Source organism: Gorilla gorilla, chromosome 16 (genome assembly GCF_029281585.2).
Source record: "Gorilla gorilla gorilla isolate KB3781 chromosome 16, NHGRI_mGorGor1-v2.1_pri, whole genome shotgun sequence".
In the NCBI taxonomy this organism is placed as follows: Eukaryota; Metazoa; Chordata; class Mammalia; order Primates; family Hominidae; genus Gorilla; species Gorilla gorilla.
In genome coordinates this window covers 67,972,335-67,985,151 of record NC_073240.2, presented here as the reverse complement: position 1 = coordinate 67,985,151, position 12,817 = coordinate 67,972,335, and the positions used below count along the sequence as shown (strand labels likewise).

The 12,817-nt window shown below is 49.2% G+C and overlaps 1 protein-coding gene across 7 annotated transcripts in view; it reads right to left on the bottom strand.

The window, feature by feature from the left end:
* Nucleotides 1–2,923: 2,923 nt before the first annotated feature.
* SMAD3 (SMAD family member 3) overlaps nucleotides 2,924–12,817 on the bottom strand; it is a 129,615-nt gene continuing 119,721 nt past the window's right edge. For 6 of the 7 annotated variants that reach the window (XM_031002507.3, XM_063698642.1, XM_063698643.1 and 3 more), the window contains 2 exons: nucleotides 10,570–10,714; nucleotides 2,924–7,662 (listed from right to left, as the gene is read on the bottom strand). In XM_031002507.3, the coding sequence (XP_030858367.1) occupies nucleotides 7,539–7,662; nucleotides 10,570–10,714 (269 nt within the window). In that variant the 3' untranslated portion in view covers nucleotides 2,924–7,538. Of the gene's footprint in view, nucleotides 7,663–10,569; nucleotides 10,715–10,948; nucleotides 11,060–12,817 lie in introns of all 7 variants that reach the window. The other variant, XM_055362687.2, reaches the window with a different exon arrangement.

Here is a 12,817-nt window from a genome sequence, read left to right as displayed (position 1 = left end):
GGCATCTAACCATAATTACATTCCAGGAAAACGTGGCAGCAGTATTAGCAGTTTTTCTGTCTAACCAATTAGCTGTGTTGAGAAAGAGTCTGAGGCTGAGGATGGACCCAACCCGGTGATGAGTGGTTTTTGCCATGGATAGAAATAGAGAAGAGGGGAATTTTGCCATATATTTGCTATCCCTGGACTGCAGAGACACAGATTAGGAGAATTTTGGAATAGCTGTGATAGCAGGTAATCAGGAACTATATTCCTTCAGTCATATATAAGGAGTTGCTGTAAGCACTGTGGAAATGTATATCAAATATACTGCTAAGATAGAATCTACTAGATATGGACACTGATTCATTTACTCGGCAAAAATATGTGGTGGCCAAAAAGAAGCCAGGGATAAGAGAATAAAATGTAAACTCTGCTCTCAAGGAACTCACAGCCTAGAGAGGGGACTGTGGCAACAGAGATAGATGTTTATGAGAGGCTTCCTGGAGGAGATGTCTGAATGGAGGCACAAAGCATTAGTAAAAGTTAGCCAGGCGAACTGGTGGTGTGCTGGGGAGCAGGGGGTGGGCCAGGGAGGAGAAGTTGATGTTCTAAGCACAAGCAGCCATGAAGACAACGATGATCCATGAGGACTGCAAGTTGCCGGGTTGTAGAGGATAAGGCAGGGAGCAGTGAATGCTAGGTAAGGGCAAAGGAGGGCCAAATGCTCCAGGGCAAAGACCTTAGAATGTGTGCAGTGGACTAGGGGAAGCATCTATGGTCAGATTGGTTACTGGGGGCAGTATGAAGGGTGCCTTTATAGGAAAGCCATCTGGAAGCTAGGAGACCTGTTAAGATGCTGGTGCAGTTGTCCAGGCACTAGAGGCCTTGCAGTTTAGGGCAGTGCAAGTGGGACTAGAGCAGAGAGATTGGAGAAGCGGGACTGTATGGAGGTGGGGAGCAGAGGACTGGTGGACTGCTGTGGCTTCTGTGGATGTAGGTTGGGTCAATGGTCATGTCTAAAACAGGGCTGAAGACCAGAGGAGAGGGATGGTTTTAAGAGAAACCATGAATTCTGTTTATTTGATTGTGAGTTTGAGGTACTTGTGGCCCCTCCGTGTGCCAGCAGCCAGCAGTCAGCTGGACATGAGTCTAAAGCTCGGGATTAAAATCTGGGCTGTAAGTACTGATTTGGGAGTCATTAGCGTTTATGTGGCTTGAAATCATCAGGGTAGATGAGATCACTTAGGGAGGAGTCAGCAGAACAGTGGTCTGGGAATACCAACAAGGAAGCAGGCAGAAGAGGTGTAGGCCCAAGAAAAAGAGCAGATTGTACGAGAGGGCCAGGGAGAACTGGGAAGTTCAGGGAGTAGGACCTTTCCAAAAGGGAGATGGTAGCAGCAGAGAGGTGATGGAGGGCAAGGAAAAGAAATGCGTCAAGCTGCTCTGGGCTTGGAAAATGGGAGTGAAGAGGCTACTGATAAAATCTGGGGAAGCAGAAAAGGGAGCTGGCTCAAATGAGGTGGGAAGATGATTCAGTTTGGGGGCGCTGTGTTTTGGATCACGTCTAACAAATAACTGGAATTTTAAAATCGTGCATCTCAAGGAACAGGTTGGGTTAAAAGGACGGGTTTGGGTCAGCTGTTGAGAACTATAGGCTACATAAACCCTTGAGGAAAGCTGTTAAGGGGGTAGGAAGGTGGAAGAACCAACCAAATCATCATAAAGGCAGGAATTTGATGCAGTTCTCAGAGGCCAAATCTATAGGCCCTTACGGTGCAACCTGCCTCCTCTTGGTAAGGGAGGTGTTTAGATGATGCTGGGGAGGTCCTTAGGAGGACTGCTGCAGATGTGGTCACACCAGAGGATTATTACTCCAACCCATTTCATCCTTCTCCCCCGAACTCTGCTTATTCAGACTCTTAAAAACCAAAAGGCATTTTACTTTTTTTTTTTTTTTTGAGACAGTGTCTCACTCTGTTGCCCAGGCTGGAGTGCAGTGGTATGATCTCAGTTCACTGCAACCTCCACCTCCTGGGTTCAAGCGATTCCCCCATCTCAGCCTCCCAAGTAGCTGGGACTATAGGCGTGCACCACCACACCCAGCTAATTTTTGTTTTTGGTAGAGACGGGGTTTCGCCATGTTGGCTAGGCTGGTTTCAAACTCCTGACCTCGAGTGATCTGCCTGTCTCTGCCTCCCAAAGTGCTGGAATTACAGGTGTTGAGCCACCACGCCTGGCCAACAGTTTACATTTTAATCAGCGTTTTTCTTTATCCATTCTTTATCCACATCTTCTGGAGTCAGTGTAAGATCTAGCCAAGGAAACAACTTTGAAGTCCCTTTCTCCTTGGGTGTTTTGAATTCAAAATGAATTTTCACAGGTGCTAACAGTCATCTGAGCTGGCAGATGTGGAAACCAAGTTAGTTACTTGTGAACCTCCATGCCTGTAGGAAGACAAATCTGGTGGCATTTAAGACACCCTGACAATATGGAGGAATCAGGCTAGGAGGGACTAGCAGAGGCAAGAGGTGGCAGGGCTAGAGGTTGGGTTGGTGTCATTTATTTGCCAAAGGCCTCGGGGTACAGAGGAAGTAAAATATGAAATGGCACTGCAGAGATAGCATCAGTGGGACACATGGTGTTTAGGTTTGCAGAATAGCGAGATACACCCATTGAGAAACTTTTGACCTTTGTGCAGATGGCCCAGGGGCTTCTGCTGGCACTGCATGTTCCCCTTGGTGAATGAGGGCAGCTGGGTATTACATGAGGACCACAGCAGAATGTGGCCTGGCACATCATTGGTCAAGGTATATCTGGGCTTACATTTTCCTCTGGTCTTCCTGAGCCCTGAAGTCCCTGGGACCCCCCTGGGCTCCCTTTTAAATCTTCTCTCCACCCACAGACAGCAGCAAGAATCAGACTGAGCTCCTGGCACAGGAGCTTTTCCATGAAAAGTTTATTAGAAGGGCACTTACAAGAGGAAGAGAGGGAACGAGAGGACACAAATCTTTAACAATAGGGGTACAATGCTTAAACAGGTGCTCTGCTTTTAAGATATAAAAGTTAGAAAAATCTAAAACACTATAAATACATACATGCTTTTTACAAAGTTATTAAAAGGTCAGGCTGGCCGAATAGTGAAGGTAATCAACACAGTCAATGTTCTATTCCCCATCCCTCCACACACATCAGAGTCCAGAACAGCCGAGTTGCAACAGCAGCAGTGAAGGTGAGTGAAGGCTTCTTGGATAGATGGCTCCATCTCTCTGTAATGCTTTCACCCCTAGCAAGGGAGTGGGGCTTGGTTCAGAGGACCCTTGTGGAAGGGCCCAGATTTGACTCAGAGCTGTCTGTTTTTACACGCGGCCACTTGTTTAGCCAGCCTGGTTTGGTGTTTCTGGATGCTGAGCCAAAAAGCCACTACACCCTCCACCAACATTCAGAACTGGCTGTGCCCCAACTCTTCCAGCCACTGTCCTTGGGAGGAGAGACCTTTCCAACTTTCTTAAAAAAAATTAAATAGTTATCTGTCTGAATGGTTTTAAGAAATTATTACATAAATATAAAAACACCAGGATACTAGAGTATACATTACTTCTGCATTAAAAAAAAATCCATTGCAGAATCACTGAGAATTTCTCAATCCAGTTTACATGAGGCAAGTTTCTTTTCTATGATAGCTGTGTTTTTGAAAAGTTGCCTGTTTAGCCCATCATCTCCCCACCTATCACCTCCCCATGGGAGATGCTTCATCATCATTTTGGATCCATGTCCTCTTGCGTACGTTTTTCTGCTTTCCCTACCCACTTGAGAAGCGGCTGATGCTCCTTAAACCGTGATGAAAATACATTGTGAAGACTGTTACCTGAAAGGGGCCTACAAGGGAACATTTTTGCCACACAAAGACAGTACAGCTTCGCTGTGTTGAGGTTTGGTTCTGGTAAAATGGGGACACGTTTATTTTGGGGGAACTCCCAACTCTAGCCAAGTCACACAGTAAGAAACAGGGTCCAGGGCTAAATGGGTGCCCTCTCTTGCTGCTGGTATCCCCCTTGGTGAACAGTCCTACAAGCAGCCTGCAGATTCTTCTCCCTACATCTGTAACGACGAAGGAGTGGTGTAACCTGAGCTCCGGCCCTGTGGAGACCCTCATGAGGCCTGAGGCTAAGAATGAAACAGATCTTTGCTTCTTCCCCAGATTACTTACATACGTGCGTGCCATGCACACACTACTTCAAACCTTTCTGTAGTCTTGAGTAAAAGCATTTAGCCTGGAATATGTCCAAACTCTAGGAAGCCAAGGGGAGATGGAGAAAAATAAAACAAACTAAGCACACGATATGTGCTATAGCTCACTTCAGTATATTAGCGATGGTTTAAAAAAATAATCACCATGGTCAATTAAAAAAAAAATACAACACAGACAACATAAGGACAATGGAGACGTCTGCCAGCAGCCTTGCCCTCATGTGTGCTCTTCCTAAGAGTCAAAGTCCCTGCTCCTGACTCTAGGCTTGTCTCAAAATGTCAGGTCTACAGCCTGCCAGGAAGGTGGCCAACTGAGATGTTCCAGCACAGGCCTGTAATCCAAACCGGCTGGGGTAGCTACCTACGCATGCGCTGGAAGCATCTAAGTTACTAAATTGGGAAGAAGCGAGGTGGGGAGGGGAGAGAGGAAAGGGAATAAAAGTTGGCTCCTCGGAAGGTGCTGAAGACAAGGATCTATGTCCCAGTGCTAGCTGCACTTGGGTCAGTCTCAGCACAAGCTGCAAGGTGAAGATGTCATGGCGGGGAGCCCAGGGCAGGGGCAACACACGCGGTCGTGTTGACTAGATGAACGCCACTTAAAACTGCTATCCAGTCACCAGCACTCCTCTAGAACTGCTCTGGTTTCCTCTTGCCCTTTTCAACTGTCCTTTAAAAAAAGTGTTTTAATATACAAATGCCATTCATACAACAGGATTTTAAAACTAAGAAAACTAGCTTGTGGCTTCAAGGAAGGACACTAATGTTACATACGCCCAAAGCACCTATGTAGCACTCTAAGGTGGGAATGGCACCATTTCCTAACCTCTTAGGTATGATCAAATTTATTTTCAGTGATGCCACAGGTGGGTTTGCCTACAATCCCACACATCCTCCTCTGGTGGTCTAGTCTATAAAGAAAAAGGGCCAAGGAAGTAGCCTTTGGAAAAACACAAAACTCAAACTTCATGCTCCTAGAAGTAGCCTTCAGGTCTGAGCAATGAGGGTTCTAAGACACCATCCAAATGCAGCCAAACGTGTCATTTCATCACATTCAAAGTTCATAACCTGCTAAAGTATAGGCTTTTTTTTTCCCCTTCACCTGGAATAAGACAGGACTTCCATAGATCACTGGATCACCAGAATCAGGCTGTGCCTGAAGCTAGTTCCCAAGCACCCAGAGGGCTGTGTGCCACAGGAAGCCCTCATAGGATCGTGCAGCAGGTGGATAATGCAGGCCCTCGGAAACTGCTGCCCATGGCTTTTAGGAGAGGAACCATGACTGCTCTAGCAGAAGCCAAAATGGAATATTTGGTTCCTGGGTCTCAGAGCTGGCTGGGAATATGAACACATGTACAGGAGGTTCAGGGGGCTTCCTGTGTAAGAAACAGGCCATAGATCATTTCACACCAGGCACATACTTCAGACTCACAGCATTTGGCCCTCTCAGAGGAAGTGAGGGGTTTTGTATTGTCTCTGGGTTCTGAGTCAACACTCCTTCGAGAAGACTCACACAAGTCTGTCAAGGTGCTCCTTCCATCTCTTCCTGTGTCCTAAGGAGGCTTGGGGAGCAGCTGTCCTACCTGGAAACCTCATGGCTAGAACTTCAGAGGCACAGGAGCCTGCAGATGAGGCATCAGGAAGCCTCTCCATCTCCCTCTAACATCAGAAATCTCATCCCATTTGAGCTGTATGACTTGCCAAAAGTATATACACTTCCTTCCCTTCACCTGGAATAAAGCAGGACTTCCATAGGAAATCCCTTGATTTTTCCTGCTATAAATTCATGCAAAAACGTGGGACAGGTCATTTTATACAAAAACAGCAGCAAAGTATAAAGTACCAATTGAAGGTGGCAGTTCTGTCTACTGTGTTCTGCAAAAGACTAGGAAAAGAAGAGGACTCTTTTTTCTTTTTTCCAGTTGAAATAATTTAGACTAGTTTTCTCCCTAATTGCTGCTGGGAGCAGTACTTGTTACACAATACAACTGCTATAGTTGTCACCGGTGATCCTCTACCGGGAGCTAGATCATCTTATATCCCAGGGGGAAGATGACAGACCTCTTTGTATCAAACCTGCAATTTTCAAAGGTGTAAAAATACTGTAATAGCCCTTTTCATTTGCCTATGTTGGCCTGAGATGTTTCCCTTCTGGTGAATTTGCTTCTGTGAATTTCAGCTTGCAGAAGTGCTGGCAGGTATCTCTTCAACAAAACCTGGAAAAGCTTCACCTCAGGAGAGAGAAGGGAGAGAAGCAGTTGCTGGGTCTCACTCAGGTTTCCCAGTCAATGTGCCAGCCCAGGATTTTTAAAGAAAATATATAAACCAAACATTTAAAAGAGCATATGATAAAGTTGATTTAATGAATGCAACTGACTACATAAACCAATATAGCCGTATGCATCAGAATCTGGAGCAAGCTCTTACAGATGACTGGAGACGCACCCAGTGTGGTGCTGCCTGAGACCAAATGCCATCCCACGACAAGGGCCTCCTGCTTCATGAGAACACTTACCGTCATTCGAATCTCTTTGAGATTAATGTGATAATAGACACTATACATTGCATATGCACTGGGCCTCAGCAGATCCTTCCAACTTTTCAAAGTGAAAAAGGACAAACGTAAGTGAGTTTTTAAAGAGGTGGCGCTCATCGATTTTTCCCGCTGTCCTGTGTGCAGGTTCTGCTGAACACGCACCTCCCAATCAGTATGTTCTGAGAGGGGAGGGAGACAGACAAAACTCCCTCCCTCCCCATCCCAAGTCTATCCAGCTCACGAGGGGCAAGGTCTGCTGGAGTGGTGGGGCGGGGCTGGGCTGGGAATGTTCACTGGAAGAGGAACTGTCACAAGCGTCAGAGAGCTGGGCATGAGGTCTGCATGGCCCTGTGGGCTCTTCCTACCTAGAACGCCCTTCCAAGGTGAACTCCACACTGCAGTCCTAGACAGAGGGGTGTTTCTGTCTTGGACCATGACATCCCAGAAAGCTGTCACTCAAAAAAGGAGTCTGGGGGGAGGGGGCCGGTGGTGTAATACTACCTGTTCTGCTCACTTAAGCCACCAGAGCAGACGCCATTTCTTGCCCTTCAAAGTGGGGCCAAAGGGTAAATGTGTTTGGCAGACACAGCTGTTCATAACATCCACCTCTGGGTTTGCTCGTGTGTTTCAGAAAACAGGTGGGTGCACCCCTTCAGTTGAGGGAGAAAGGTTTCTTCTTCCTTGACAACAATGGGTTGAGTAGAGTTCCAATTTTCTCCACCTCCTGCATGGCCATTTTCCCCAAGCCTGCCCTCCCCTACCATACTTGATGTCTCTAAGACACACTGGAACAGCGGATGCTTGGGGAGCCCATCTGGGTGAGGACCTTGTCAAGCCACTGCAAAGGCCCATTCAGGTGCAGCTCGATCCAGCAGGGGGTACTGGTCACAGTCTGTCTCCTGTAAGAAATAGGGAAAGGGGTGGGGTGGGGGACTTAAAAAATCTCCAGGGGGCTACACAAGTCAGAAAGCTTTTTCTGCTTTGGTGACAGTCATCTTCCCAAAGATGGTGTTAGACGCTGTCCTAGAAGCGGTACCAGTAACTTGCTGAAACTACCCGGCCAAACTCCTCTACCCAGGGAGGACTTTGAGTAAATTAAGTTCTCCTGAGGGGGAACGAAGTCGACTTTAAAGAGTTAAACATGTAAAGTCAATGGCAAAGAGTTAAATATGTAAAGTCAATTGCAGGGTACCCCAGAGGCCCCCCAGTTACTGTAACAGGCCCCCTAATAGAGGAGACCTCCATCCTGAGCAAAGGGCTTCCTGGCTCCCATCTGTACCAAACGGGCACGTGCCGCTCCTCTATCTCGAAATCTGGGCCCAGCCCCAGCAGGCCACGATGACGTGTGTCTGTCTGATTGAGGGGTGTTTTTTACAAAGCGCCAACAGTGTCCGCATGCCTTCGGTTCCCAATGTGCTGATATAATTCTCATCTACGGCCTTATTTTGGAAAATCTTACAAGCAGAACGAGCCATGGAACAATTACTGGAAAAAAACAAGGCACACCACACGTTTCTTTTCCCCAAAGCACTTTGTCTAAATTCAGGCTAGTTGATGACGCAGCTTGCAGGCAGGCTCCCAAAGGCCTCCACTGAGCAAAGGCTATCTGCTGAGGCTGGAGTCGCTGGTGCCAGCTGGAGGTGAGAGGTGTGGGCCCTGGGCCCTGCTTTCAGCCACCTCACAGAGAGAAGAGCTGAAACCTTACTCTCCTTGGCCCAAGAGGCAGGAGGACGACAAGGCTGTTCTGGGAAGGGGCCGCGCCCACCCGTCAGGCTGCTGTGCAGTGCTGCCAGGCAGCGGTGACGCGGTGGGCCACAGAGGACTGGGTGTGCTGGCAGGACATCCCGCGTGGTGATACAGTGTCCCCAGGGAAAGGCTCTGCCACCAAAGAGCCTCTTCCTAGCACTTGGAGCGGGAGAGCTGCAATGCCACACCAGGAACAGTGTTGCTGTCTTGAAGGCGCCACCCTCCTTGCTTGGCCTCTACTTTGCTTGTGTAGCAGGGAGGTTGAGAAATGGGCCTGCAGACAGACCCTGGGGTGTCTGCACAAGTGAGGGTACCTGAGTGTGGCCCTCCGGACTACAATCTGGTACAAGAAGAGCAAATGGACATCCCCTTACTCTTTTCCACTGCCGTCCATCTTTAAATGTTTCCCTTCTCCACTAAAAAAAGATTAATTTTCTAACCTTTCACTCCTGTTCCCTAAATGAGCTAAGCCAGGGCTAAAAGATTGCTTAAAACATTTCTCTGGCTAGACCTTTGGGCCTGGGCTGATCTCTTCAGGCCATAACATAGTTGTAAGTTATTTTGAGGTCTGACCACTTTGATTGCTCCACTGGTCACTCCTGGATTTCAGAGACACCCAAGAGACCAAGGGGCTATGTTCCCTGACACCCTGGGGCAGACACAGAAGAACAGCAGCTAAAATACGGTAAGTGGAAGAGGAGGATTTTACAGGATGAAATCCTCTAATGAGAATCTGACTTTCCATAAGTCATGCTCATCTGGATTTCATTACAAACGGTGGCCCAAGGCCAATATTGAAATGGGTTTGGCCTGAGTGCAGCATGACTGCAAAACAAAATGGATTCCAAACATCTGGAAAAATGAAGAGAAAGGGAGAGTAGCTTGCAAGGCGCTGGCTCTAGCTGACGTGTGGGCACCTCTGCATCTGCCGCAGGAGCTGGCGGCTGGCAGGGGGGAGTGTGGAGCAGAAGGCGGGGGCACACAGTCCTGCCTCTCCGCAAACTTTTGTCCGTGAGTGGAAACAAAAGGGACTGGATTCTCTAAACCCAAAGCAGGATGGCCTGAGAGATTCAACCAAGCAGACCAGGTAGACCTGACTATATCAGGGCCATGTTTAAACCAGTATCTAGGGCCGGGCATGGTGGTTCACGCCTGTAATCCCAGCACTTTGGGAGGCCGAGGCAGGTGGGTCACCTGAGCTCAGGAGTTCGAGACCACCCTGGGCAACATGGTGAAACCCCCTCTCTACTAAAATACAAAAAATTAGCCAGGCGTGGTAGCACGCACCTGTAGTCCCAGCTACTTGGGAGGCTGAGGCACGTCCTGGAGGCAGAGATTGCAGTAAGCCAAGATGGTGCCACTCACTTCAGCTTGGATGACAGAGTGAGACTCCATCTCAAAAAAAAAAAAAAAAGAAAGAAAAGAAAAGAAAAAGAAACCAGTATCTAGGACTCTAAAAAAGTCATTTCTCAGCAAGAAAATTTTGTTCCTTTATAACTACCCAAATCTCCTCCTCCCTTCCCGGACTCTCAGTTTTAATATCCTGGGCTCCTCAGCATCACCAGGGTCCCTGAGTCAGAAATGGAGCAACAGAGGAGGAAAGGAACAATGAGCTGAAGACCTAACTTCCTGAAGAGGGTCATCCTAAAGCCATCTGCCTAAAATGAGACTAAGGAAGAAGCCAAGAGGGCAGAGTTCTAGACACAGCTCTTCCACCAGTGTGACTGCAGGCAAGTCACTCTCCCTCCCTGGGCCTTAGTTCTCTCATCTGTACGGATGATGCTGGCATCCCACCCAGGGCTGGGATGAGGATAAGATGGAGCGTGTGTTTACAGTGCCTACAGCTGTTCGGTGCCAGCAAACATCGTTCTGCGATTCCTCATCATCTGCTGTTGGCCCGGCGCCTCCTGCCTGCCAGGCCTTGGCCTCTCTCTGATCTTTGGTCTTTCTGCTCTTGACGCTAGGGCTGGCCTAGCTCATCTCTGAGGAGCCCTGCCTGCTCTGCTGTCCAGAGTCACCTGGAGTTGGGTCCCCTGATGTAGGCAGCACCCATAACTGACCTGTACTCCGCTCCCCAGCCTTTGACGAAGCTCATGCGGATGGTGCACATTCGGGTCAACTGGTAGACAGCCTCAAAGCCCTGGTTGACGGACTGGGCCAGGAGGGCAGCGAACTCCTGGTTGTTGAAGATCTTCAGGTTGCATCCTGCCAAAAACACAGAAACAGGGCTGTGGGGATGGAAGTGGCCAGGTCCGTTGCTCCCCTCCTGGATAAAGCAAGTCCTGGACCCCCTAGACCAGCCTCATTTATACAGCTCCAGGGACACATGGTGTGTGATGCATTTGCCACACACTCCACACTCAGTACCATGCAAAGGGAAGGCCGACTCAGTCCCTCCCCTTGAACCCATCTCCTCACTGGGAGGTGCCACTGACATACCTGCAAGGGGAGATGGAAGGCTGGCCCACAAGCTCCGACTCCCAGAGCAGGGAGAAGTCTGCAAAGTGGGCTTCCAAAAATAGGGAGATGGTGTGGAGAGGGGGGCCTTTCCTTGGGCAAAGGGACCAGGGAACAGAGAGATAAGGGACCTGGGCCAGGTTGCCCATGCTGTGTGGGGTCTGGTCACCCACCTAGGAACAGGAGCTCTGGCCGTTCCACAGCAGGCAGTGCCCCCAGAGATGGGCTGGCCGAAAGGCTACTGGGCCTGCCATCCCCACAGGAAGCTTGGCAGAGGGCCCAGCGCACCCTCCACCTGGGCTCCTCTGATGAATACACCTGGTGCTGGGGCTAGGAGGTAAGGAGAGATCTGGGCCAAATTTTGGCCTCTGGGCACCGGGCTGGGTGGAGGCGACATTTACAGCTAAGTGAAGCTGTGCATCTGATTCTCCAGACAGTAAAACTAAAGACAGTCACAAATAAAGTTTAAAATAAATGTTGTTTGAAGTCTTACTGCCTGAGTGCCAGGAATGTGTCAACCAGAAAAATAAAGACAAAAGCACATGCCGGAAATAGCCAAAAGGTGAGCTGGGGTGATGCTTATGAATGAGCCAACAGCAGGCTCCTGTTCTTGCTGTGTGACTCTGAGCTGGTCGCTTTCTCTTGGGGACCCTGTGTCTCTGTATAATGAAGGGCTGGCCTCAGAGGTCCTTCCAGCTCTGACATTCTATGAGCTGACAAACAACACCACAGCCAACTCAGCCCTCACCCAAAAGATGGGGGTGGGGCCGGGGAATGGAGGAGGCAGAAGGCCAAGAGCGTCACCGAGCTTCCTCTTCTTCATTCTCTCCAAGGACAAGGGTGGTGGAACAGGGCTGAACCTGGGCCCTGACCCCCAGCAGAGCCAAGAAGCAGAAGAGCACCAAACTTCAGAGTCCATCAGCCCTAGGCCCCATCCCGGCTTGGCCACTTACTAGCTGTGTGTGCTTGGGCAGGTGGCTGAAACTCTCTGAACTTGTCTCTCAAAGCGTCTCCTTACTTATAGAGCCAGAGAATAACTGGTGAGGACTAAATGAGGTCAACGATCGGAATGTACTCTATAAATGCAACCACAAAATGCTCTGGAAACCTGGTGTGCTATTATCATTTCAGACTTTCTGCATTCTAAAGTTTCCCCTGCCTGTGGTCTACCACTTCTCCACTACCATCTGCTACTCAGTGGGCAGGAAGGGGCATGCCACACACGTGCCACAGGCAATGGCCTGGCCAGGTTACCTGCTCCACTAGTCTGTCACAGGCCATGTTCTGTGGGCTGCCTAGACAGTGGCTGCACGTCCTGTGAAAAGTGGACTTTGGCTGGGGCTTTCTGCCTTGGTTTCCTGCGGAAAGAGGCCTTAGATGGGATCAGCCACCTGCCTGATCTTGCTGTCCAGGCGTGGCCCTGTCCAAACCACTCTCGGGGGTGCAGCCTGACACCTCTTCTTGGGGTACAGGTGGGATTTTTCAGGCTCACTCAGAAAACCCTCAGCAGTTCCCTAGAGTCAAACTCTCTGGTGTCCTTCCACGGCCTCATGCTGTTGTGCTTTTGAAACATTTCCCCTGACGGTCTCATACATGATCCTCCTCCAGCCAGAGAGCTACCCATCCATGTCCTGCCCTCCATTACCTCAGGCCCTTTGCCTGGGCTGTTCCCCCTGTCTAGAATGCCCTCCCTGTGCCTAGTGCCTACCTATCCTTCAGGATCCAGATGTTTCTCCTCCATGAAGACTTCCCTGATCCATCCCAACAGCTAAATGGGCCTTCTCTCTACCTGGGCTGCTGGCTTGGTGCTTCGCACCCGTCCCTTATATTGAACTCATCCGTGTCTTTGTC